Consider the following 27,842-nt stretch of genomic DNA (forward strand, 5'->3'; position numbering starts at 1 on the left):
CGGAAGTGGGTTGCTGCTTAAGCCTGTTAGCTCCAAACCAAAACACAGGAGATATTATCGTTTTAAATGCACATGGAATTGGTAATAAGCTGAATTTTGCTCTGACGGTGTCTGTTGGAGTTGTATGCTTTGGTCTCTGAGTCTGTCGGACGTCTGAGAAGCAGCTGAACAGCCGAACCGCGAAGATGGAGGTAAAATGCTCAATGTCGAGTTAGCATTAGCCAGCTTCAGTACAGCAGATAGTGCTAGCATCTTGGAGTTAGCCTCTGATTTAATGTAATGCTTCTCCCTTTCACTTGTGAATGGAGTTTTAAAACGTTACCAGACAGTTGCGGGTGACGCTATGTGATGTTTACTCAGTGACGTGTATTCCAAAGCTTTATATGTTGACGTTAAATATCGTGAATGCACTGAAGTGTAAACCTGCAATCCCACATTCCTCTGGTACAGCAGCAGTGCGTTAACCTAACAGCGATACTGTATTACACATAGTGAGCATCTTAAAGTGGCTGTCATTGCTCTGTCAGCCCTCAAGTACACGTGTCAATATTGATAGTAAGAGACAAACCGTTTTTCATCCAACATTCAAATCAAACAACCTTTAACTGTTCTGTGTGTGCGCCGAATTGAAACATAGCTCCTGATGAATCAGAAAATATGATGTAAAATCTTCAATGATCAATAGGTCTTTGATTCCAAGCAGACAAACATTATTTTGAAGGTTTTTTAAAAGGGAACACTGTGCTGAAATATCAAGCATGAGTTTGTAAACTAAGCAGCCAAAAACAACCCAGTAATACAGCATACCTGTCAGAGTTATTATTCTTTCATTAGTTTGGTTTGTCATTTCCTCCTCCTCTCCTGAAGCAGGACCCTGGTGTCTCTGGAGCAGAGTCTGCGGCTCCATCACCAGCAGCCAAGTCAAAGGTACTAATCTTCAACACTCATCTGTACTGTTGACTTAAAGCTGGGCAATAAAACGATATTTTGAATTGCTATACATCATCAATAATATAAAAAAATCACAATGATAATGACATTTCTCATGATGGTTAGATTGATATTGCATTTAGCTGACACTTTATCCAAAGCTACCTACAAGAAGTGCATTCAACCGTGAGGGTACAAACTCAGAGCAATAAGATTCAAATGTACCAGATATTGCTTTATTAGTACTCAAGGTATAGTCGGAAGAGATGCAGCTTCAGTCTGCGGCAGACGATGTGTAGACTTTATGCTGTCTTGAGCTCATTGAGGAGCTTGTTCCACCATTTATGAGCCAGGACAGCAAACAGTCGTGATTTTGTTGAGTGGTTAACTTGCAGTGAGGGAGGAGCAGGCTGATGCAGAGTGAATGGACGGGCTGGGCTGTAAGGTTTGAACATTTCCCGGATGAAGGCTGGGCCCGATCCGGGAAGAAGGGGACAATCTCCTAATGTTTGGCAGCCTGTATCTACAGGAACGGGTTGTTGCTGTAATGTTGGCAGTAAGGGAGAGTTGACTGTGGAGTATCACACCCAGGTTCCTGGCAGTCTTGGTGTGGGCTACCGGAGTTTTCAAATGTAATAGTCAGGTCATGGGTGGGAGACACTTTCCCTGTAAGGAAAAGTGGTGCGGTCCTGTAAAAGATTGTTTTTTTTCAGGTGGTGTGGAGGTATCCTCTAGAAGATGTCAGTCAGACAGGCAGAGATTTGTGCTGCTACCTGTGTTTCAGAATGGGGAAAAGAGAAGATAAGTTGGTTATCGTAGCTGTTGTTGAAGTCCCCCAGAAGGATAAGTGGAGGGCCATTCTCTGGAATGTTTGATAGGACGTCTAATTCTTCCAAGAAATCTCTCAAAGGACCTTGTGAATGGTAGAACATAATTGTTAGTACCGGATGAGTAACTGTCACAGCATGAAATTCATAAGACAATGGGGTAAAATATGGCAGAGGGTAGAGAGAAAAAGTCAATTTGGGGGAAATTAGTAAACCTGTATCACCACCCCTACCATGGGTCTGGTTGTGTGGGTGAAAGAGAAGGCAGAGCAGAGGTGTTGGCCGCCGTGATCCAAGTCTCAGTGAGAGCAAGCAAGTCAAGCGATTGCTGGGTAGCAAAGCCAAAGATGAAATGTCTTGTGGGTAGCTGACTGGCAGTGTCAGAGCCCCCCTGTGACAAGGTGCTGGGTATGTGTGAAACAGGTGGGATAGATAACAGAGGAAAGGTTACGTTAATGTAAATGAGTGCCAGGCCTATAGCTTCCAAGAGAAGATATGTGAAAAGGGACGAAAAGTATACACATAGCCAAATAAAAGGAAGCAGGGCTATACTCAGGCCCCCCCCACCGAAAAGACTCCTTTGTCTTTATCCTCCGAATCGTCACTGACTCCTCAAACACGTCCTGGTTTTTAAACACCAGAGTTGACGATGATTGGCTACAGCTGTGCTGACCACACCCCCTGCTAATGAGTGAAATCAGGCACCAGGTGGTGGTGGCCCAGCAACAGAAACTCTGCTCAACAGTAAGAGACACTTTACTTCTCACCTTATCGGTGAAGAGGTGAGTTCAACAGAATCAACTCATTTACCAAAAACTGATGAAGGACAAAGTCTATTTACCTCACAGGTAGAAATAAAAATAATTATTAGCCCTTGACAAAATCAGAATAAAAATCAAGCACTTTAACTGGTTCTCTTTAACTTTCTTGAGTGAAACAAAATCCTAGCTCATACAATTCAAGGTAAGACAAAACCTGAGATTGCAGATACATTGCAGTATTCTAGCAGAGCGGTTATTTAAAGAATATACTTAGTCTAAATCCAAGCAGTCCAGGAGTATGAAACCCCACAAGTCCGATGCACACTGGTGTTGTGAATAGATCGATATTAATCGGTCATAGCGTCCAGAGACAGTGTTTCCTACATTAATTCTCTCTTTTTTTTTAACATAATGTTTTCAGCTGGATACACTGTCCAAAGATGACCTCATCAAGTTTGCCAAGAAGCAGATGGCTGCCATGCAGAAGATGAAGAGCCGGTGTGCAGGTAAGTTATTAATGGTCTTAAATCTTGTGTGAACTTGTGTTGGACTCTGGGGCTCTGTGGGCCATCAGTACAGGGGGATATGACATGCTTCTTATGACGTGATCTTTTATCAGATTTGGAAAAAGAAGTTGAATCCACCAAACGGCAAAACAAAAGCAGTAACAGCAGTTCAGATGATGCCACGCTGATACAGGTTTGTCTGTAGGGCTGCATCTCATCATATACGCTTTAATTATTCATATGTTAACATGCTGTTCCCCATCTTCATAATGCATCATCTGAATCACGTGTGTGTGTGTGTGTGTGTGTGTGTGTGTGTGTGTGTGTGTGTGTGTGTGTGTGTGTGTGTGTGTGTGTGTGTGTGTGTGTGTGTGTGTGTGTGTGTGTGTGTGTGTGTGTGTGTGTGTGTGTGTGTGTGTGTGTGTGTGTGTGTGTTACTGTAGGAGCTGACTGAGAGGATGGATGCCTTGCTGCTGGAGAAGGCAGAAATTCAGCAGAGTCTCTCACTGTCTCGTAAAGACCTTGAGAAGACTAAGCAGCTAGGAAAGGTGGGAAAAAATGTATATCTACTTTAACATGGGAATTATGGTATATTTCAGGGGAATGTATAGTCTACACATTGATGCATGGATGTTTATAATGAAACCTTACAACATGTGTCTGACTGTCTTTTTGTGCAGGATGATCTAGCGAAGCTGCAAGGAGAGTTTGACCATGTGATGGAGGATCACCAAAGAAAGATCAAGACCCTAGAGAGCAGGATAGACGAATCCAACAACAAACACCAAGAAGAGGTGGCTTTTTTCCAGAAGTTACTGAAAGAGCGAGAAGAGAGTGACAGGGAGAGAGATAGCGAAAGGGAGAGAGAGCGCCAAGCTGAACATGCCAGGGCAAAAGAGAGTGTCGAAGAAGTCCGCCGGTGCTTGGAAGTGCAGCTGCAAACCCTTCTAACTGAACTGGAAGCTGCCCGCGAAGGAAGAACTCAGGAGATCGCTGAGCTGCAAGAGAGCCACCAAAGGGAGCTGACAGAGGGTCAGCAGGAGGTGGAGAACCTGAAGGAGGAGCTGGCTCAGAAGAGTCTGCAGCATGAGGAGGAAATGAGGGCACTGGAGGAGGACTGCGAGATCGAGAGGGACCGTCTCCTGTTGCTCCAGGAGGAGCTTACGGAGCAGCTCGCTCTTAAAGGTACAACTGAAAGTCTGAATTTTAACCATTCAATGAAGGAATGATACGAATTATGTTATTATCTTAACGATTTATTGTTTTTTAATTATGAAAATTGTCATTTGTAATCACCGGAATTTTATGTGAAAAGTACATTGCTATTTCTTAATATTTCATAGGCAAGATGCAATAAGTCTGTTTGCTCTGTCCATCAATTTGTCTGTTCATTATATAAATATTGAAATATACAAATAGATGTGCCATTGAATTACTCAGGAACATAATTCCCTTCCGATAATGAGTTATCAGAAGATTAAATAAAACTACTGTATGTACAAGGGGAGGTAACTTATCGCATGTTGGAAATTATGCTAGTGTTACAGCACCATTTCTGTCAATGGTACAAGTTATAATCAAGAGACTTTTTCAATTAACACGACCTTTATCTTCTCCAGACAGCTATCTGCAGGATGTGCAAGAAGAGGATGAGGATCCTGCTCGGAGTTCAGGGATCGCCAAAATGCTGGCACTGTCTGGATTAAGTGTGGGTGAGTCCAGCCACAATGACGGAGAGGAGACGGAGACTGGCAGACTGAGATCAGCTCTCGAAGACCTCCAGGCCCAGAACACCATGTTGCAGGACGAGCTCACCTTGCTCAGTAATGTGAAAAGTGAGCAGGAAGCAGAGCTGGAGAGGGTCAAGGAGGAGTTCCAGCTTGAGAAAGAGGAGATGGAGTTTAAAATCAATGAGTTGCAGTTGACCAGGGATAGTATCTCCAATGACAGTGTAGGGACTCTCTATCCAGACCAACAACAGGTCCAAGGAGAATCCAAGGAGTCTGCAACGAATCCAGAGGAGCAGCAGAACCTGAGGGACCACTGTGAGGACTTGACCAGGGACAGAGACGCTGCCCTCGCTGAGTGTCAACACATGAGGGGTATGCTTCAAGGTGTAGAGACAGAGCTGGTGGAGAAGACAAAAGATTTTGTTGATCAGTACAATGCCATGAAGGAGCACGGAGCTAGTACTCTACAAGAACTCCACGACAAGATAGCTCATCTCAGCAAGGAGAGAGATGCACTTTTGGTGAAGGTCAAAGAGGTTACAGAGGAGAACAACATTCTGAGTGACACCATGGCTCAACAAAAGCTGAAGCCTGAAGGTTCAATAGCTGAAGACCAGAAACTCCAGGCATCCGTAGAGGAACAAACAAGTTTGGTCGGTGAGCTGAGGCAATCTGTGGAGGAGCTAACCAAGCAGAATGAGGAGATCCTCTCTGAAATGCAGATGAAGGAGCACATGACGCAAGACCTTAAAGAGATGGTCACTAGGCTGACTGAGGAGCGAGACAAAATACAATCCCTGCTTCAGACGCGAATGGAAGAAATGCAGAATCTGAACGATGAGAGCGCAAAAGAGTTTGAGAGGCTGCTGGAGGGGAAAGAAAGAGATGCACTTTTGCTGACAGAGGAGAAAGAGAAGGAGCTGAAAGGCTTGAAAAAAGAGAAGGAGGACGAAGTGCAACATCTGAACGAGGAGAGGGAAAAGATAGAGGAGAGGTTGGAAGAGGAGGTGAAAAGACGGCAGGAGATTGTTTCTGCTTTAGAGCTGAGTATCAAAGAGCTCGCCAAAGAGAAGACTGACATCCATCAGAAACTGGAAGAGGCATCCTCGGGGCTCGCCAAAGCCCAGGACGACAAGGAGCTTCTGTGCTCAAAGCTGGAAGCAATGGAGGCTCAGCTGGAGCAGGAGACATCTGAAAAGCATCAGCTACAGGAGAGGTTGAGCTCAGCGACAGAGGAGGCAGAGCAGTCCCGCACCTCCATCGGAGCTCTGGAAGAAAATATGAATGAGGCACTCAAAAATTCCTCCGATGAGGTTGAGGAGCTCCGAGTGCGTGTAGATGAGCTGGAAAAGGAGAGGAATCTTTTGAAGAATACTCTCGAACAGGCTCAAGGGGAGAGAAGCGTAGAGGAGGTTCATAAGGAGCTCCAGGCCCACATCACAAACCTGGAACAGGAGAGGGACATGCTGAAAAACAATGTGGTGGAGTTGGTGAAGGATAACGAAGGGCTGCAAAAAGACCTGCTGGATCTGAAGTCAGTCAGTGAGAAGATAAGTGAGGAGAACCAGAAACTGATGGTTCAAGTTTCTCTGGTGACTGAAGAGAAGGAAGAAGGGGAAATGGAGGATATGCAGCGAGAAAGAAGAGCTTTCTCTGATCAGCTGACAGAGAAAGACTCGCTCATTTCTCAGTTGAGGAGTGAAGTGTCCGCTCTCCAGGTGAGTGACGTGTACTACCATTGGGAATTGCCTAAATCACACATTTTCCCACATTGACATAATATAACATTAGAATGTGAATAAATACATTAGAAATCATACATCATTACACATATTTTGATATCTTTTGATTTTGATGTATTTTTTCCCAGAACAAAGAAAATATATTTTTGATAAATTTGGTATTTGCCCACTCTGAGACCCACCTGCAATACCATCAGTGGACAGCAGCACACACTTTGGGAATCAATGTTAAGATTAAGATTATGATTGTTGTAGACTAAACAGCTGTCTTGATTAACTGACAAAATAATATATATATTAAATAACTGATAACTCAAGTGTTTCTCAAATTAATGCAGTTCATAATAATAAATACAATAATTTCAATGTAGGGGTAAGAAAATGATACTTTCTTTAAATAACAATGCTGTAATTTATGTTTTTTTCTTTTTTTTTTCTTTTTCACCTACTATCACTTTCTCAGGAGTCTGCTTCCTCTGAGGAATCTGCGGACAATGAGATCAAACAGAAAATAGGTATGAAGGTGATACATGTTAATGAGTAGGAAAATCTAATATCTCAAATTGAATATTATTTTATAGAAATATTATCATCTTTGTTTCCCTGTTTTATGAAGCAAGTAAGAAATTAATCGATTTGAATCCCAGAATAAATAACTTCTGTTCCCGTCAGCGATCCTGGAGAAAGAAAAGAAAGAAAAGGACGAGAGGATGAACAAAATCAAGGCGGTTGCTGTCAAAGCGAAAAAAGAGCTGGACATCAGTAAGAAAGAGGTAGAGTTAAGAATGACATTTCTCAACCATAAATGTTTGTTGACCCTGATTTGACATTTATAGATATATTTTCCCTCAGTGGTCACACTGGTGTTTGTTAAAATCAGTATAATTTCCACGATTATTTTCTTCTTTTTTCAGATTGCAAACCTTAATGAGGTAGTGGGATCGCTGAAAGCGGAGAAGGAGAAAGTGAGCAGCTCTATGAAAGATATCATCCACGGTGCTGAAGGCTACAAGGTAGGTGAACCTTGCATTGTACGAGGAGCGAAACGGGTAGACCCTGAGTCTCTAGAAGGCTCATGATCAAGACTGCAGTGTTGATGCTCTGACCTGATGGGCGCTGAATAAAAACCAAGAAGTTCTGCGATGCACACGTGCCGCTCACACATCCAGTGTAGCCTGGGCATTACAGGATAAGCAGTAAAGATCATGGATGAATCGATGGCTGGATTTATTAGGGATGCATGTTAGTATTTCATTTGAAAATCAATTGAGCACCCATGAATTTGTAATGGAGTTAACATTATCCTTCTCCTTATTTTAATGTCTGTCGTTGATTAAAGATAGCAAAATCCAATGTTATTCCATTTGATAGCATTTTAAATTATACGATTTTCTTCTAAATAAAAGCACAATTTGAACCGACCCAAAATATACACTTGTACACTTTCCATCATTAATCATTTGCTTAATTGTGTTCATCCCTATTATGTTCCTAAATGGCAAATGGAAGGGTTTTCTCTTCAAAAACAGACTGTGTGCGATGTCACACCCAGTGGTTTTCATAATCAGTCCCCAGACTGCACTGCACTGTGCTTTATGACTTAGTCTCCATTAAATAAGAAACCACTCTGTTGTGTCTAATGAGAGTTTTTCCCCATCCACCCTTGAATGTAAATGCAGCTGATATTTGAGATTCATAGTGTTTACCTTCACTGAGCTATTCAACCGGCTTCCAGTAATGTGTGTTTGTGTGTGTGTGTAGAATCTGCAGATTGATTACGACAAGCAAACAGAGCAACTGGATAAGGAGAGAGAGAAGGTGGAGGCGGCAGAGAGACAAATTGCAGAGCTGACCAAACGACTCAGCAGTGCTGTCACACAGGTAACAAACACTCAATCACATACACCAGTAACATACAAAGAAAGTGCTCTCGCCCACCAGTAAATCCAGGCACAGCCACTTTGGCCGGCAATACATCTCTCCAATACGTCTCGCATAACTCTGTTTTTATCTGATTTACAGTGAGTCATTTTAGCCAGGGACACTTTACCCAGCTATGCTTGGCAGCGCGGCACCCACAAATAGCTCATCAGACTTGACCGGGTGAGCTGGGGAGAAATAGTGTTTTATATATCCTCCTCTCCTCCAGCTCATAACTGTCTCTTTCCAGTGAGAGAACAACAGACAGATACAGTAAATGGAGCGGAGTATAGCTTCCATCTGCCACGTGCAAGTGCAACACCATTTTCTCAGACACAGGTTTATTCTTGTGTGCATTCATGGGTCTCTGGGGAGGTGGGCAGACCAGGAGCTCGTCAGGGATCCCACAGCATGTCTGGACATCTCTGTTTACCAATCATAGTTTCAGTGTTGTGGCTGACAGATGATGAGAGGTGGCTGCTGCTGCTGCGGCTGCTGGTTCAGTGTTCCCTGCACAAACAGCCCACAGAGGCTGCCGCTGTCGGATTTGCATGAATGGTTTTCAGTATGTGCATTTTTAGATAAAAACCGTGCATCTGGTACTTGTAACATTATATGATTTTCTTTATTTTTCATTGTGACATCAACCCTAATTGTTTTTAGTGTGATTGAAAAAGAACAATAACATTTATCTTTTCTTAATCACATTAAAGTCAAAGGTTGATGACGCATTTAACATGAGACAGGCGCAAAAGGAAAAAGAACAAAAAGGAAACAAATTTCTCCTCGCAGTGTCATCCCCGTAGAAGACGACACTGACGAAGATGCCAAGAGAGTTTGTGGTGATAAGAGCCGACACCTTCGTCTGTATGTTATAAAGAAAATCACGTGATCCCCGCAGCTCATACAAGTAAAACTGGGCTTCTGAAAAAATACCAATCCTTTTTAATTTCACAAATTATCAGTAGATCACATCCTTTGTATTGTTAACTCCTGTGAAGTTATAATTATTTCGAGATGTAAGTTTGTCACCTGACAGTGACTGTAATCTGGAATGCCTATGTTCTTACAGTACGAAATGCTGAGCATTCAGAAAGAGGACCTGTTGGCTGGTGGGGAGACCATCAGGAGCACAGTGAGGCAGCTGGAGGCCCAGAACCAGGAGCTGCAAAGACACATAGCCAGTCTTGACAAAGACCTGATGGCTGAGAGAGCCATGAAAGAACAGAAGATCAAGGTAGAAATAAAGAGTCATGGAAACACCCTTTTAATTCCGTGCACTTGTTGGCCTCTGTTCCCTGTTTTGTAATTTTGCTTATCTTTTATCTCTTAACAATTACAATATTATAGTTGAAACTAGAAAAACATAATTAAGTTTCTATTTACAAATTCTTTAAGTGTCTTCATATCATGTTTCATTCCTTTTTAATTTTCTGAAATCAAAAAAACTAACCCCCACACACACCCTTCTTCCTTGTTTGCTTGTCACTGTAGGACTTGTCATCTGCCGTCAAGGAGGTAGAAGAGCTGACAGCACAGCTCCACAAGCAGCAGCAGCAGTCTCAGCAGACTGCTCAGGAGCTGGAGCAGCTACGCAAGGTACACAAACACAATAACACACAAAATGCTTCTCAGACACTAGTGTGTCTCAGAGGGCCTGTCCACTCCGGCGACTTGACTGGTGATGGCCGGCCTGCAGCTACAGCAGCACCTTTCAGAGGGAAAGAACTTTGCTGGCCCACAGCACAGACGCTGCTATTGCTTTTCCATTAGGGGAGACCTACATAGTACAGCAGTGTACACAGAAGCTGCCCGCAGGTCTGACTCTGTTGTCATATGACAATATGTCCACATTTTTAGTATAGCTCAATAAACGTGATGTTTTTTAGGTTGATGCTAATAATGGCTTTTGAGAGTAAAGAAATAGAAAAACTGACACATTGGGCACGATTAAGATCCAAGAATGTTTGTTGTTGAATAGTAGTGATACAGATATACATATTCTGAGGAGGCATGTTTAAATTGAACAATGTTTTGAGATAAATTATTTAACTGACAGGAAGATATGGTTTTAGCTTTGTTCCCTGTATTGATGTAGTACATTGACTCTGCCTCTAGGAGGCGCAGCAGAACTCACTGATGGACATGGAGATGGCCGACTATGAGCGTCTGGTGAGAGACCTCAACTCCAAACTTTCAGAGAAGGATGAGTGCGCTGAAGAGTTAAACAGTCAGATAAACACACTCTCCCAGAAGGAGGACACACTCAAGCAGGAAATCGGTATGTACACGCTCACTCACTTACTGACGCGCTAATCGAAACCCCCCAAAAAAATTTTTGAATCACATGATAAGTTGCCAGTTTTAATCACATGGTTGTGTCACAGCATGATTCCACATTAAAGGGATAATTCACCCAAAAATAAATTCCCTCATCTTCTCACCACTATGCCGATGTTTGAGTCCACAGAACACTTTTGGAGTCTAAGGGGTAAACAGGGTTGCAGCTGAATCCACGACAAAATTGACAAAATTGCAAATAAAAAGTCTACAGAAGGAGTTGAACTAAAATTATTTCATCTGTCTGTGTACGTGTGTTTGTGTTTGCTCATGTGCCTGTGAACCTCTATCTGTCTCCAGAGGCTTTGAAGTCCCAGCTGGACCAGGGGGAGGAGAAGACCTCCAAGATGAAACAGCTGCTGGTGCAGACCAAGAAGGACTTGGCTGATGCCAAGAAACAGGTCTGTTTGTGTGTATGTGTGTGTGTGTTTGTGTGCGTCCCACTGGATTTCCTAATACTGCGTCACTGCCTGATGAATGTAAATTGTGTTGTGCTACCATATGTGGGGGTGATTGCTGAAAGGGCCTTCAATGCTGGGAATAGTTAATCATTTGTGGGTGTTTTGCGATGTTTATGTATACGGGTGTATGCATTTAATCTTTCACTGTGCGTGTCTGTGTGTGTGTGCAGGGGAGCTCCCTCATGATGCAGCAGGCCTCTCTGACAGGAGAGCTGGAGGCTAACCAACAGCAACTAGAAAGCTCCAAGGTAACACCAGCAGCTTCACTCAGCATTAACTTCTCCCGCTGTCAACAGTTTAATACAGAAGGTGTATAGTAAATTGTGTGTATCCAATTAGATCGCGGTGTGCGATCTGACGGCAGAGCTTCATCGTCTGCAGGAGCAGCTGAGGTCTACAGTGGAACAGCAACAAAGAACCTGCAGCTCCCTGCAGCAACGCATCAACAGCCTACAGCAGGAGAAAGACGATGCTACGGTACGTGAAAATTCAAATTTAATTTTTAACTACTACTACTGATTAAGCTATAATTTTGCTGTACAACCTCAGGGTGGTAGTTTCCAACAGCCTTTGCACTTTTTCATCTTTCCCTATTCTCCCCCCTCCCCTCTGCTATAGTCTTGTCAAAGATTTAAATATTTGTATGGGTTTTTGTTCAGTGTAAAAATGCCTGGAAGAGGGTTCCAACTGAGAAAGATGGCTGGAAAGACTAGAAATGCAAATCCATTAACCTTATTTGAACATTGTCAGTAGCACAAGCATCAGTTGGACAAACAGTGTTTTCTAATTGAAACTGACTAAATTTTTTTATTCAGCTGAGGAGTTTTTCCCAGACAGTGGTACATTGTGCAAGTACAGTGAACCTGACTGCAGCAGACTGAGAGTTTTGATGAGGCACCTTTGGAAACTTCATCAATAAGAAAATGTTTCAGGTTTTCTGGTTATTTTGTAAACCAGAAAAAAAAAAATACTAAGGCCATTGAGATCAATGGTCTGACACAAATTTGAAAGAGCTGCTCATCTCTTAGCGTCTGTCCATCTGCTCCCAGTTTTATTTCCATGTTTGAGAGAAAAGGTTAATCTACATTCAATATTTGTTATTTACTGTATATCTCTGCTTGATCTTCTAATCCAGGCTGAGCTTGCGGCAACTACAGCCGAGTTCGAGGGCTACAAGGTGCGAGTTCACAATGTGCTCAAACAGCAAAAGAGAAAAACCAACTCTCAGAGCGAAGGAGACTCTGGCAAACTAGAGAGGTAAGAACAACACCTAACGCATTGTGAGTGTTCAGTGAATCTAATCCTTCAGAGTAAAGGGAAATAGCTTTGTACTCAAGCATATTGCAAACTCAAGATCAACCATTTTAGTCAGCCTTTTAATTACATTTATATTTATTGAGTTGGCTATATAGTTGTATACCTTAGAAAGTTTCACTGGTATATCCTTTTATTTATATATCTTATCATTTTTTGATTTTCTCTGGATTGTTTTCCTTTTAATACCCCACTCTTTATTTCTTACTTCACTTTTGTCACTTAACTTCAAAACATTCAGTTTCTTTTAGCATTTTAATGTTTTATCTTTAATATATTTTTTTATTTATTTTGTAATATTTTTATCTTTGTGTACCTGCCTTTGGTGTTTCCTCATTGAAAATTCATGAGATTTACACCAGTGTTTCCCCAGTTCCTCTTATTATAATTTTCCTCTTATTATGGGTGGGGTGTGGGATATTGTTTTCTACACTTTTATTATGGACAGTACTTTGTGTTATATTATTTGCATAAAAGGTGCTGTACAAATAAAGTCTTAATAAGTGGGTGCAATTTTAACACTGTCATTGTGCAGCTGCACTGTTCAAAACGGGCCTTAGCGTATTTGTACACAAGGCTGCTGACACTGGTCCTCATGTATGGCACCCTCAAACATGTCATGGGACATCACAATACCCTTCATATTCATAATACACATCTAGCGACTAGACTGTCACACCCCTTTTACTTCACCTAAGCCAGTTAAAGCTAAAGCAGAGGGAAATATTTCCTATACACGCTGGAAGCAGTTGATCAATCACAAAATAGAGGGCAAGCTGGCCAATTAGGGCAGACTAGGCTTTATAGGGGGAGGGCTTTAAAGAGACAGGCGATAACACCAAGTGTCTCAGGCAGATGCTGAAGCAATGGAAAGTGGTCTCCTTTTGAACATTAGAGCATATTCAATTATGTTTGTACCCTGAGCATCATATGTCTCTTAAAGCTATATTTTAAAAGTTGTCTTTTTACCCAAAAAAAGGGGGGATTTCCTGCTGGGTTTCTTTGAACATTACATTAGAGGTCAGGCGGAGAAAGTCTCCAGAAACAGTGAAGCATCTCCCTCTGACTTTTATGTTCAAACTATACCTCCTCCATAGAACATAAGAAGTAACTCCAGAGTTCCATCCATGTCTGAAAGCAGCTTAAGGGTTGGTCAGTGTAATTAATGCGATGTGTGTCCCACAGGGAGCAATTCTCCTCTCAGGTAGATCAGCTGAAGTCCAGGCTGGCAGAAAGCCAGCAGAGCCTCCAGAGCAGCACAGCAGAGCTGCAGCAGCTCCAGACTGAACATGACACTCTTCTGGAGAGACACAATAAAATCCTCCAGGAAACTGTGAGCAAGGAGGCAGAACTCCGCGAGAGGTGAGCTTGAATTACTGTAGGTTCCCCCATATATCCCTGTTTTTGTTAGTTTTGTCAAACTGATTTTTACCCCTCAGGTGTGATTTTGCAATCATTAGACATATGCACACATTCTGTCTTGACACCTGATGAGGCCTTGCAAACAGCCGCCACTCTTCCTGTTGTACGCAATTCCTGCTTATTCTCCACTAACTGACTTCTTTCAATTCCCCCTTGCTCTGTCTCCACCTCCAGGCTGATGTCAGTGCAGTCAGATAAAATGGCTCTGAGCTCAGACCTGTCCCAGGCTCAGAGTGACCTGTTGTCTCAGGTAGAGGCCCAGCGGCAGACATACAGGGAGCAGCTGAAGAGGCTGCAGGATGACCACCGAGCCACTGTAGAGACCCTGCAAAGCCAGCTGACCCGTGTTGAGGAGCAGCTCTTCACACTGCAGAACCAGAACAGTAAGTATCCATGCAATTGTATCGGTACCTGATTCTGTACATAAGGGAGTAGTCGAAAAGGGTAAGGGTACACATTAATCTATATTACAAAACGTTCAATCAAAAAAAGTAACTGTCGCTCAAACGTAGAGCATAGGAAGGATGGGGTCTACTGGAAACACATTCGTCACCTCCTACACAGCTGCCCTCTGGAGTCAAACAGCAAATACATGTAGTAATGACTAGAAAAGGTGAGAGCACGCTGGTGGGTGTGCGTTGTTCCTCTGTCACATCAGTGTAGCCAGGTGTTGCTAAGGCTTCTCAGCTCTGTCCCGCCTCTCAGTGTGGCAAACCACTCACTGTCGCATCTGGAGAGACTCATCATTAGTGTCTCACAGATGCACACCAGTATTAGTGAGATATCAACAGCAAATATCAGCCACAACTGAAGGTCATATTTGAGCTGTTTTACCACTATATTTTGATTTAAAAAGCAGCAACAATGCAGAAGGCTCACATCAGTGTGTTTTACTTGTGCTATTGGACAAGTTTTTACTGATATTATAGCATTTTCTTATAAATCATTAAATTGAAATAATGGTTACAAATTGATCAGTATTTCTCATCATGTTTTGCAAACTTTATTCTTAAAGGGGCCAGTATGTAGAAAAGATTTATCACAAGTGATATCGTTAAAGCGATATTCAACAAGGTTATCGCATGTTTTCCTAATTTCACAAAACCATTAGTCTCAAAACGTTTCACAAATTTGAAAACCTGCGGAGGCTGCAGCGCTCTGTGTTCCTGATGTGCTCTCACTGTCCCACTCTAACACGGTCACACTCACAAATTCAAAAAAACGGACATGTGCATAAAGCAGGATCTTATCATCTCAGTCATTAGTAGAGTGGCAGTGTAGAGGTGTGTTAGTGAGGGGACTTGTTCAGAGTCTGGGCTCTCGGTTCAGTTTCAGGTTCATTAATCCCCATCTTCTCTTTTGTCCACCCACTCTCTCAAGTGCCCCATCCGTCCCCCTTCTCTTCCCACTTGTCATCGTTTATGCCAAATAAACTGGTTTAAACAGGAATGTGTCTAGTGCCCCCTCATGTCACAAAGCAGTAGGTCAATGTCTCACACTTTAGTGTGAATCTAAGTGCAAATGAGAGATACATTTTTTTTTGCATAGTATGTAGGCGGTTCAGTGATGGTCTTTGAGATAATAGCTTTTCTTTTGACATTTCTTTGACTTGTTTAATTTGTTGAAGCCATCGTGATAGTAACTTGAATAAGAGCGTTATGAATTGAATTATAAAACTATCTCATTGTATCCAGTTTTAAGATAGTCCTAGTTTTTGTTATCAATAAATAAAATGTATATTTTTAAAAAATTCTGTGAGTCTGCTGAAAAAGGCAAAGCTTTGTTCTACAAACCTTTCACCTTCTTTCAGGTGCAGTGTCGGTCCAGTCCAGCCGCAAGTCTTTGTCCTCAGACCCTCAACGCAGAAACACAGATCAAAACCAGGTAGGGCTGGGACTGATGGCTCTCAGCGACCTTCAGTCTATGGCCAGGGAAGAGGGCGAGGGTATGGAGATGACTGAAAGTGAGAGCCCTTCTCCTGCACGTACACCCTTCCCCTCTCTGGAGCAGCTCCTCATGTCTCCGGATCCCAAACAAGGTGATGATATGAGCCATAATATTTACTGTGTATATAAAATGTCTGTCTCACAAGTTCAAGATTCATTCTGTGATCCCAAACCTGGCAAATTGTTAACAGTCATCGTGTTTGAGTTAAGAAATGCAAATCAGAACGAGGTACTACTTCACTAAACACTGGAGGAAGTGATATTCATTAGTTTGGTTTGTGATCATCCACACATGTAAAGATTAAGACAATACTACATGAGCTACAGAGTTGGCTACTACGCCCGCAAACTTCTCACCACGATCTTATCCTGTGTGTGTCTTTCTTTTCATCACTAGAGCCATTTGTGTGGACTGTTGAGCCGACCAAAGAAGAGCTTAGTCAAAAGCTGACTACAGCCACACGCAGCATGGAGCATATGAACAGCCTGCTGCATGAAACCGAGGCCACCAACGCTGCTCTCATGGAGCAGATCACTGTATGTACACACAAACGCACACACACACACACAGCACAAAAACAACTAGTTTAATCTCGCAACAGTTTGTTTAAACAGTTCATTAAACTGGATTAAATTTGCAATTACACACACTGCTCATTTTTCAATAAATTTAAAGATTCAATACTTTTCAGACTTTAGAATTTCACGAATATGCTATTCTTTGAAAATCTATCCGTTCATAATGACAGTGATTGGGCTGCAACTAACAATTATTTTAATTGTCTTCAATTAAATATCACATGAGACCAGAAACACAGAAATTCCTCAGAGTTGGGAACTGGAATGTTTGATTTAATTGCTTGAAGATCGATTAATTAACAGATTTTATAGATCAATTATGCAATGAAGGTGTTTCCTCAGCTTTAGAGAGTGTTAATAAATATCTCAGGTCATATTAGTGACAAATAAACTAGAAGTCTTGAGCTTGCAGATTTTATTTTCTTGCTGAGAAACAAACAGAAACTGGGATGCCATAATTAGATTTGTTGATCAGTCGTCCATATTTATTTTTGGTGCCCAACACCATGTTAAACGTGCCGGAATGCCCCGACAGTGATGTCAAACAGCCTGGCGTTGTTCAGGGTCCCCTCTTTGTCGAGGAGGAAGTAGAACTTGTGTCCTTTAACCCTGAGGGGGATAAATGAGGGGGACTGCTGCCTGTGAGCATGGCAGGCCACCTCGGACAGTGGGACAGTTATTTTCCGGCCTTGACTGGCTCCCAAAGGCGACTGTGTAATGACTGTCACCATCCTCCCACCTTGATGTAAGACCACCTTGCACACAGAGCGACGGCAAAACAAAGTCCCGAGCACGACGATCCCCGCACCGACTGCCAGACATCCCAGCGTGAAGCCGTACCTCCAGATGTTTGACCCCAGGTTCATCTCAAAACTCCACATCCCAGCCAGCCCGGTGGTGGTGGACGTCGTCGTCTTTGCTTTCCCTTTCTCTGACGTGCCCCCTGTGTTCCTGAGCCCCGTGTAGGCGAAGTGAGCCAGGTAGGTCCAGAAGACGAGCTGTCCCCCGCAGAAGATGGACAGGAGCTGGAAGAAGCGGGTTCGGTCATGGTCGAACAGGATGACGTCTTTGGAGGGCTGGGCGAAGGTGGAGAGGCTGCGGCGGGCTGTCAGCTGCCTGTGAGCGGCGTGGCGGCTCGACTGGAACGATGTCCCCCAGCACAGACCCGGTATACATGAGACCCGCAGAGACAGACCGCTGCTGGGTGAAGGCTGAGCCGACACGGACGCGTTTCTACAGACCGACACTTTGCGCTGGATGTTAACGAGTCGGAGCTGCCTGGAGTAAAACTCCAACACTCCACACAGACGCTCCAAACCCATCGCTCCTGATATGTTATAGTTTGAATTTTACACTCAGCTAATTCACAGACAATCACAGTGTATGTTCACCGTTTAAAGTTGCCATAGAGAGCGTTTTAATGAGTCTCTTCCAACACACCGTGAAGCTGTGTCCTACAGAGCGCCGCCATGTTTGTTATGCGTGACGTGTGCTGTCACACTACGGTAAGTAGAGAAGGTCAAAAATACCCATCCCCGTACAGAGGAGCAACGCGATAACTTTATTTCAAACAAAATCACTTCACTTCCACACTGATTTAATGACTTCACGTTTTTATTCAACTACACATTTAACTGCTTTGCGATTATAATAAAAACCTTATATATACACAAACTTTCAAAACACAGTAGCTGTGCTTTACAAGTTGAGAATTTAGGATTAAAGGCAAACAAAAGGAAATATTAGGCACAATTTGATATATCAGAGCAAAAATCTTACAGCTGAGAAAAGACTACAAATATAATAATTGATTTAAATTTCAAATGATTAAAATAGCTGAAAAGAACACAAAGAGGGATTTAAAAGAGAATATGGAGTTGCAAGAAGGATCAAAATTGTGGCCCTGACAGAAAATGTATTGTTCCATATCTGTACTCGTTTTCCTCTTTATAAAATAAGCTGCACTTGACTTGACTTTTCCTGATGAAAGCAGTTTTTTTCGCAATGTGGATATATTTTTTAATGTCTCCATAGGAAAGGCACATGCTTGTCCTGCACAAGCACATTCATATCAATGTTGAGTGAGCACCTTTCCTTCCATGCTAGTGAGAGATGTGCAGATTTGGGGATTTAGTTCTAATTCATTTTGCTGGTATTTTTCACCCACTAGTTGTTGAAGAGTGAGGTGCGTCGTCTAGAGCGAAACCAGGAGAGGGAGAAAAGTGTGGCCAACCTGGAGTATCTGAAGAATGTCCTGCTGCAATTCATCTTCCTGCGATCCGTCAGTGAGAGGCAGGCACTGCTGCCAGTTATTCACACCATGTTGCAGCTCAGTCCAGAGGAGAAAAGCAAACTGGCTGCCATTGCACAAGGTACAGTACAATAGGAAAGTTTGAATTTAATTGAATCATTCTGCTTTTTGTGGCATTACAGAGCCTGTGCAGTGCATCTGATTTGGTACAAAGAAGCAGTGCCATATTGTTAAATATATATTGAGTAACATGTAAAGTACACACATAAAATATATCAGTACTTGCAACCTGAGCACTGGATAAACTTCCTATGAACTCTTACTTTGTCATTTTTATATCATGATGTTTGGAATGTTTTGATATATAAATTAGTCTTGCAGTTGAAATCTGTTAACTGCTATAATGTGTACATGTAGCAACACAGCATCAAACCAATCATCATATTCTCATCCTACTGTATCACAACAGCATTGTTCACACAAAGCATCTAAACACACAGACTCGAACACCCAAATCGTTTTTTAATCTAACCTTTATAGACACATACATCTTCTTCTGGTTAATTCAAAGAACTTTTTATTTGTCAATGTTCAGCTCCAGAGGTTGAAGTACCATAGCATTTAGCTTTCATAATTTCTAACCAGATGTCCTCTTCTCTCTCTTGTGAAGGTGAGGAGGAGGGGTCTGGGGCTCGGGGCTCGGGCTGGTCCTCCTATCTCCACAGCTGGTCTGGAATCAGATAGACCTGACTCTAAACCAGCTCAACAATGGGAACATTGGGAGCACAGTGCTAAAACGTTACTGGAACTTTTTCTGTGAAAACCTGTACTGTGCATTCAAAATAGTGGCAAACGAGTGATATGCTAACTGGGGAATTTATTAATATTTGGAGACACAATAGGATGGACCAAAGAATGTACAAAAACTGAATGACAATGTGGGACAGAGATGAAGCTAAATCATTTACATGAAGATTTAATGAGCAGTGCAATAGATACACCAGTCTCTTGTCGATGAATGTGAACTGGGACATGATTCTGTCTTCCATGATTTTTGACTTATATTTATAATATTTACTGGACATGGTTACTTCCTTGAAGTGGAGCTCATAAGGGATTATAAGGCATTATTATCACAATGAGAATATTGTGATTGAGTTAATGATGTAAGAGAAACATTGTTTAATTTGTAACTGGGTAGGGGGGGTAACTGTGTTAATAGCATAACATCAATACAATATTTATGTTTGATTACTTTGCAAGAAAGAATTTTGAAATAATTTCCACTTTTAGTTTTTACTGTCGTGTGGAGGGGGGGACTTTAATGTTATGTGCTTGGGCAACAGTCTTAAGTATGTGATTTCAGTTCATGAGCTAAAGCAAACATCCATCTTAAAATCACTTAATTTACAAAGAGGTGCATATTTAGCTTTTATCAGGTTCACCTGACCAAAATGACTGAGCAGTATCATACATGGTATATTTGCACTTTTCTTGACTGAGTGTGCAATTAATCAGTTCACTAAAGCCTGAAGCACTTAAACCTTTCTTTTACTCAACTGCAGTCAATCATATTCAATACTGATGGTTTTGAATTCTGTTTTGGTCTCTGTGTAATTTGTTGTTAGTGGTTGTTCTTACCAAACTTTTCTTTTCATGGTTTCTGTTTCAATTTTCTGGAACCAATTATTGATTTGTCAGTTGTCGTGCTGTCGTTTAAACCGCCAAACATCAGAGATCTCGTCTGAAGTCGGCTGTCTTCTCAGTTCCGGTGACACCAAGCACATCCACCCCGCTAGAGTGTCCTTGAGCAAGACTCCCAACCAGACTCATGGGTGCTTCTTTTTACAGCGTGTCATTATGACCTCTGGCGCAACTGTTGAGATTTTGGAGGGGGACACATATCCACACAGAGGTCCCACTTTCCCTAAAACACACATGTCTGTTCCTCATGTTTCCATTACACAAATACTGAAGTCCTATCATTGATAAAGATCACTGGCTTTTTCTAATTCCACTGGCAGCTTTTTTCTGTGATTCTTTCAGCGTGAGTGAATGTATTTTTATCCTCTTCTTTTATATTTATGAGGGTTGATGTCAGTAGGAGGGATGAGAGAAATGGACCTATATAATATCTGTATGTGGGTGAATAAACTTTTACTGTATATAAACTGGATTGTTACTGTGTTGAAATCTTAATTTACATAAGGCAACAGCTGGTTTCACAGACAGTGGATGAGGAAATGTGAAATTACTTTTTAATTTTGACTTATAATTGCCTTTGATGAAACCAATTTGCATCTGCAGATCTTCAGCTACATGCTTATTTATTTTTGGAAAAGTTCCATGTTGCTGGAACATACAAGGCACACAGACTGTTCATATATTCATCTGGAGGGGCTGTGAGATAGACAACAGAGCACCTCAGGTTTCCAGACTTGTAAAATCTTAACGTTGTGCAGATGACACTCATTTGCTCCTCTCTTTTAATCAATGAATTTTATCAACCCTTCCGTCTGTTACCTCACATGAGGGATAGCTCAGAACTTTCTGCAACCAAATATGAAGGGGAATGATGATTTGATATTTAGGCCTGACTCTGTTAACCCCCAATTATTTTTTTCTGTTTTATTTTCTTTCTTTTATAGGGGTCTTCTTTTCAATAAAGATGCTTGACATTCTAATTGTTTTCTTTAATAGCTTGTGTCATTTCATCTTGTAAAGCACTTCAGATGCATCAGTCGTTTCTTTCTTACTATGAATTTCTCTTGTTACTATCACAGTCTGATCTCTCCTGGAGGGGGAGTCAGGCCCTTTCCTTTTAAGGAAATAAATGTGGTTTGGGTTTCATGACGCAGCCAGCGGAGAAACCAACAAATAATAGCTGCCATATCTGCCACTGGGAGAAATAAAGTTAGACATATTATTATGCTGCTACCTCACTGGGGCGCAGCACTGTCATTATAGGATTTCATATTTTCTTTGCAGTTAATTTGATCTCTTATTATTATCCCCTTATTTTCATCCACTGTAGTAATAGTGACACATTCTTTCCATTTAGTGTCTGTAAAACCTGTGGATGTTTTTTCCTTTTTTTAAACTCTCAGTAATGGTCTGGCACATGTTTCTTAATGGCTCCCACCCGCCATGTTGAACTTCTGTAGAGTTTCCACAATGAAAACTTAAGACTTTCCATATGATTCACACAGTATGTACATGAGAGTACAGACTAGGATGGAGAATCAGCGGCAGAGGCGTCAGCCACATTACACACATGTTGACACATTATGCAGTGTGTGTTCGCAGGGCGGCTCTTTACAGTCTGTGGTCTGGATAATAATTCTGCATCGGTGGAGTCTCCCAGAATGAGACGTGAGAAGCTGCAGGACAAACACAGCTAAACACTCAACTGTTCCTTTAGCTTTCAAAATAAAAGCACATATTTGTCCCATGGAATGAGGTGCATGTCCCCTCTCTGTGGGAGAGCCCTGTAGACAGTCATTGCTATTCTGTATGAATGACAAAAAACTAAGTATGAGTGACTAAAAAAATAAACAAATCAATAAGAAAATGTAAGTTACTATAGAAATACATATCTAAAAAGATAAAGTTAGAAATTAATAAATAAATTAATGAATACAAGTACACATGAATAGACAAGTGAATGAATGAAGAAATACAAAACGTAATATATGAATTAATTAATGCATGACACAGAAATTGCGTTTTTTCCTTTTGGCTTACAACAATTGGCTAATACATTACTGGGAGAAAAGGAGTAGTTATAAAGAAGCAAAATTAGACCGTTGCCACTTATATAATTAGGTGTATCACTTCTTGTGTGCAGAAGATTGATCAGACATTAAAATAATAGCTATACAAGCTCTTATTCTATGTTATGTCCATGCGTTTTTGTTTTATTTACTCACATTTTCTAGTTGACAGTGGTTTTATTCTGAAAGTGACCCGCGGAAGTGGAGTCTTCCATTCAGGGACAGAGGCGCGGCCCGTCTTCGCCATTCTGCCCCGCGGTGTGTCACCCAACCCCCGCTAACGTGACGGAACATCCCCGGTGAAGCACATCTGGAGGAAAGGCTGCTGCGGACTGAAAAACTGCAGCGGGACGATGCTGGGTCTCAGCGAGATGACGAACGGGTGAGTGCGACGTTTTTAAAGGCTTTTGAAAAGAGGAAGGTGCGCGTGAAAAGTTTGGAAGTTGACATTTTGACGCTGGAGAAAAAGGGAAAAAAATCTAAACGTAGCCCGGGTGGGTTTGTTCCATTCGCTCGTGCTGTAAACACGAAGACCCCGGTACGAAAAGGCTGCCACGGGGCTGCTGACTTTATGATATTGAAACTGGACTTGTTCGGCTTTTGATAAAGTGGATAATTAGCGTTAAAACACGTAAACTTCACGCGTTGATTTCTCTGTGGAGACGCAATCTCAATTTGGTCACTCCAGCTACTCGCCATCGCCCTCTACTGTCGTGTGGGAGAAACTTCGAGCAGACCAACCACTGGACACTACTGTTGTGCTCAGGATCAAACAGTGGAATTAAAAAGCCTCGCTCATAAAGGGATGTGGCAGTGAAGCCAGAGCCGCCATGTTGGTATGGGTCATGTTGATTGATGGATTTTCATTTGTCGATTAGCAATAACAACAAGACAACAAGATCTAAAGGATTTTAAAGTGAGAAATGAAAAGAAACAAAGAATTTGTTTAACAAGAACTAATCTAAAAACACAAACAATCAACAAGGAAAGAAAGCAGAAGTAAAAATGTGATGCATATTATATCAGAAATCTGTTTTGATTGACTTTTAAAGTCTCCTCTTAGCTTTCAGAGCTTGATTTGCCTCTGCTGTAAAATACGGAGCCTCTGGCTACATGATTCACTCTGGATAAGATACATGAGCTCACATTAGCCCTGGTGTTATGGCAATGCTGAGAATCAACCATTGCAATCTGGTTTCTTCTATGTAACCAATCATCGATCATCAATACTATGCAGGTGTAGCAGTGACGCCCCCTCAGTGAAATGTTAGCCTCTCCAAAGACATCCAGCGCTCTTCTTCTTGAATTGTTGTTAGTGTAGCGTTGTAATATATTGTAGTTTGTGTAGTTACCCTTTATGGTATCGCTGAATGGTCTGATCGTAGCTGCCATCATTTTCATGGTTGTGATCAATATTTCTACCAATCAATGACGACGATATTACACCTGAGGATTGTGGGTAGGTTGGTGCTTCTCCTAAGCATTGCAAAAAAATTTTTTTTAAATCCACTGGATACCTTACAGACTTATGACTTCTACAAGAGCATCTAACACTGTTTAAAAATCCCGTAGCTTGTGTTAAGTCTGCCTTAAATTATTCCAGTCACATATCAATAAAAATCAATATTCACCAGACGGTTGTGTACTCTAACTGATTATTTTTAATAATTGCTTTAAAGGCAACTTGATATATTTGTGTCACCCCTAAATTCACACTTCGGCCAGAAGGTCACAGAAGAGCAGAGAGAAAGTCTTCTTACGCCAAAGGGACACACCGGAGGCGGAAGCTGCTCGCATGAGAATTGCCTCCGGTGTGTCCCTGGCGTTACGAGAGGAAAAGAGGATGTTTCTCTATTTTCTGCAGATCAACCTCCTCCCTGCACAGGAATGTCTACACAGACTCACTGGACAGTAGTTGTTGCGTTCCAAACCACTTCCTGACCATCCACTCCCTGAGGACTTTCTATTCACAGTAATATTTCTTTCCACCGGGGGTGAATGCTACAGGGCTAATCATGCACTGGGATGAATCTGGCTTTTATAAGAGGCCCAAGTCTTTGACACAGTGAGCGTTGCTGCATTCCCAACACATAAGACTTGTATCTGATTCCTCACTGTGTTGATACAACTAGAGCTCAGAAGAATGTCTGGGCCTGCAGTGGACTTGTCCTTGTTTGGAAGGGCAGTGAACTTGAGTGACGTAGGAGTTAGACTGTGTGTATTGTACTCACATGTGTGACGTGAGGGATTGTGAAATGTTAACTGTAACTAGTTAAACTTATTGGAGTCTCATTGGGGATATTGGATATCCTGTTATCTTAGTGCTATCAAGGCCGTCCAATCACTTGATACTAAAATGCTTTTATTTATTTATAAGATGCGAGGTATGTGAGAACGTAAATGTCCAAGTACGGCTCTCCAGATATTTTGCAGAAGTTTCCCCACCAACCGCCTACTAATGAAGCATGTTAATGATGTTTCTAACACTGAAAAAACTAAAAGAATACAAATATCTTGGGGTAAAGAGGTTTCATAAACATAGATATTGCCGAAAAGGACATTGACTTGGAAAGACAACACGACTCAAGAGCTTTTTCTGATAAAGGCAGACGTGTGTGTTGATGTGCCGTGGACCAAAATACTTTCTCAAGTGGAATATGTTATGCGTTCTCTATCCAGACACCCCCCTCGTCTGAATGTTCTGGTAATTTTCTTGTCACTGGGTTTGACCTTTCACCTCCTCTATGGAACTGGAAGAGAAAGACACACACACACACACAACATGGCAGTTCTATGAGAACTGTTATATTATTCGTCCCCTCTGAAGCCCTCCTGCATCCCCTCACACCTCCTTCCTCCCCTTTCTCTTCACCACCTTTTATTATATCCTGAAGTGCTCTCCTCCTCCTCCTCCTCCTCCTCCTCCTCCTCAGACCTTCCTAAACCACAAACACCCACATGAGTGTAGAGGGTTGGTTGTGTGCTGGCTGGCTTTACATCCAACCAACTGTGGCACACGCAAGTGGACGCAATCATTCACATCCTCATGTTGCCTCCACACACACACAAACACACACTACAGCAAATAGGAAGTGATGTGGCCATGCAGATAACAGCAGTAGGAGTGTCTGCAGTGACAGCAAAGAGACTTTACCAACAACTTACTTTCCTCGCTACAGTTTGACTCAAAAAATCGGTAAGCTAACTTTGTTTTATTGTATAACTATTTTCATCGGAATTATGGTAGCATCAGCAGCTATAGGCTCCATTACTGTTTTAACATTCGGTGTATGAACCATGTTAACTTGTTTGCAGAACTGTGGAGCAACTTTGAATGTCGTATTGTGCGTTTGGTCTGAGTGCATCGATAGGGAAGTCAGCTTGGTTTGACTGATGTTAAATTCACGGCATTTTTTTATAGTGTCTCAGCATTTGTTCCTTTTTACATAGTTGTTTTTTACACTTCTTCTTATGTGTGTAAGTGAAGCCAAGATCCCCTTTAATTTTAACTTTCTATGGAAATTAAAATTATTACAAAGAGACTTAGTATTGATTGAGATACAAGAATATACATGATTTGAAGTGATCTCAAGTGTCAGCTGTTGTGAACCCAGGTTCTGTTTGTTGTGAAATGTTAAGTGAAGCTGCTGATTTTATTTGTCCACCAACAGTCATTCCACAGTGGAATAAACATATCACATTTCAGTCATTGCAATGTTGTAGGTTTGCAGTGATGAGTTGAAAGAGTGCCAAGTTGATAGAATTGCTGTAGTACCCGAGTTGTACACACAGTGGCAGTGTTGTTTATATTTGTATGTGTGGAACCTGTTTATTTCGATTGCTTAAGCACAATTTTCAAAACAGGGCCCGGTGTTTCAAACACTAAACACAATTAGCACAACCACACACCCAATCAGCAGAACACCTCAGATCCTTTGCAAAATGAAACACTCGTGTAAAAACTTTACACTTATTTATCAAACCATATAATTTTTTGCCATATGAAACACACACGCTTCATATGACTTAATTCTGTTTGAGCCAGTTACACACTGCTGTTGTTAACCTTAAACACTTTTAGCAATTCCAGTTCTCAGTGATTAGAGTTCTATAAGTGAAGTACTCTGAGAAAGTGCAAATATACAATTAATTCACCAAACACTACACAAGACCAATACTGCAGTCCCATGAAAATTGAATTTATTTCTCTCCATATCCCCAATCAGTAAACATGTCAACATGGAGAATCACAACAGAACATGTCCTAGTTTTCATGCTACTACAGGAGTGTGTGTATAACACTGTAAGCTTGACAAATATCAGACAAGCAGAAAGTTCTGTATCCAGTACAGGTTTCAATGAGGGGAACCTGAGCCTGGGGTCAGAGATCATAAAGCCTCCACCGCCATGCTGAGAAAAACTCTTTGATTGGGTTTAGAGATGGAGAGTATGGTGGAAGGTATGGTACTGTAAACTGCTGATGGTGTTGAAACCAGTTCTGGACCAGAGCAGAGCGGTGGAATGACTCATTGTCCCAGATGACAATGGATTGCATCTGGTGCATGTGGTTTACTGCTGTGACAATGTTGTGTAATCTGTCCAAACATTTGAGGATGTGAGGTGTGTTGTAAGGGCCCATGTTGGCGTGACGGAGGAGGACCCCATTCTGTGTAGTGGCAGCGCAAAAGGTGATGTTAACCCCACGTTGCCTCTCCTTTTTGATTTTGTCCTATGAACCCTACCTGATCTATGTATATGAATTCATGCGATTTGCTCAGCATCCTTCTGTAAAACTCTCAGAAATACAGTGAAAGACAAGATTGTGTAGTTCAGCATAGGTCTGGAATACAGTACATTTACATTATGAAAATGATATGTGCAGTATGCAACATCACACACAACATCATTACTAATGCCGCAGACGCAGCCTTCTCCTCCTCCGTGGATTCCCCCTCTCACCTTCACTCTTCTACTTTTTTTAGCACAAGCTCCATTTTGGTTGAAAACAGGTGAACTCAGCTGATGCATTTTTAAAGTGCTTAAACCTGATTGGTGTGCCTAAAATTAAGCAATCATGTGTTTGAACACCTGATGGCTGTGTTTAACCATTTGGCTCATAGGGGTGGTCATTTGACAGTCAGTGCTTAGGAATTGAAAGGAATTGACATCTTGCTATACTTCTGTGTTTAAAGTATACAAGTGTGTTTAGTGTTTTGCAGACCACTGTGTGTATTGTTTTGCAAAAAGTGTGAAGCTGACATTGTGCTTATAGTGGTGCAGATCTGGGACCATGCTCTGCTCCTTGAGTGTAAGGTTGGATAATTGTGTAAAACTTTTGAA

The 27,842-nt window shown here is 41.7% G+C and overlaps 3 protein-coding genes and 1 long non-coding RNA gene across 6 annotated transcripts in view; 2 read left to right on the forward strand and 2 right to left on the reverse strand.

Annotated features, from left to right (window-relative positions):
- Positions 1-20,905, forward strand: LOC133967714 (GRIP and coiled-coil domain-containing protein 2). 2 transcript variants are annotated; one of them, XM_062403329.1, is made up of 24 exons: positions 1-191; positions 868-927; positions 2,940-3,024; positions 3,138-3,217; positions 3,468-3,572; positions 3,705-4,209; positions 4,644-6,472; positions 6,960-7,011; positions 7,169-7,269; positions 7,411-7,509; positions 8,258-8,377; positions 9,489-9,653; positions 9,911-10,015; positions 10,535-10,697; positions 11,057-11,157; positions 11,388-11,465; positions 11,557-11,694; positions 12,353-12,474; positions 13,717-13,893; positions 14,128-14,336; positions 15,764-15,991; positions 16,297-16,436; positions 18,649-18,850; positions 19,400-20,905. In XM_062403329.1, exons 1-24 carry the CDS (start codon positions 186-188, stop codon positions 19,471-19,473), a joined length of 4,944 nt encoding a protein of 1,647 aa, XP_062259313.1. In that variant the 5' UTR covers positions 1-185; the 3' UTR covers positions 19,474-20,905. The 2 variants fall into 2 exon arrangements, with proteins under 2 accessions (XP_062259313.1, XP_062259314.1); XM_062403330.1 differs by having other exon boundaries at positions 871-927.
- tmem223 (transmembrane protein 223) lies at positions 16,879-17,966 on the reverse strand. The gene has a single exon (XM_062403340.1). It carries the CDS (start codon positions 17,798-17,800, stop codon positions 16,988-16,990), a length of 813 nt encoding a protein of 270 aa, XP_062259324.1. The 5' UTR covers positions 17,801-17,966; the 3' UTR covers positions 16,879-16,987.
- LOC133967717 (uncharacterized) lies at positions 20,354-22,790 on the reverse strand. The gene is made up of 2 exons (XR_009924060.1): positions 22,659-22,790; positions 20,354-22,238 (listed from the first exon to the last, which is right to left on the reverse strand). It is a non-coding gene; the product is annotated as an uncharacterized LOC133967717 (long non-coding RNA).
- The window catches only part of LOC133967715 (LIM and senescent cell antigen-like-containing domain protein 1), a 26,933-nt gene continuing 21,826 nt past the window's right edge, over positions 22,736-27,842 (forward strand). The window contains exon 1 of one of the 2 annotated variants that reach the window (XM_062403337.1): positions 22,736-22,884. In XM_062403337.1, the coding sequence (XP_062259321.1) occupies positions 22,856-22,884 (29 nt within the window). In that variant the 5' untranslated portion in view covers positions 22,736-22,855. Of the gene's footprint in view, positions 22,885-25,603; positions 25,699-27,842 lie in introns of those variants that run through there. The other variant, XM_062403338.1, reaches the window with a different exon arrangement.

This window comes from Platichthys flesus, chromosome 13 (genome assembly GCF_949316205.1).
Source record: "Platichthys flesus chromosome 13, fPlaFle2.1, whole genome shotgun sequence".
Classification (NCBI taxonomy): domain Eukaryota; kingdom Metazoa; phylum Chordata; class Actinopteri; order Pleuronectiformes; family Pleuronectidae; genus Platichthys; species Platichthys flesus.

Bases quoted from the DNA above. Each gene is read 5' to 3' on its own strand.
- LOC133967714 (XM_062403329.1), top strand. The intron at 7,510-8,257 runs GTAGGTGAACCT...GTGTGTGTGTAG, and splicing joins ACGGTGCTGAAGGCTACAAG to AATCTGCAGATTGATTACGA. The intron at 15,992-16,296 runs GTGATGATATGA...TTTCATCACTAG, and splicing joins GTCTCCGGATCCCAAACAAG to AGCCATTTGTGTGGACTGTT.
- tmem223 (XM_062403340.1), bottom strand. From the start codon at position 17,800: ATGGGTTTGGAGCGTCTGTGTGGAGTGTTGGAGTTTTACTCCAGGCAG.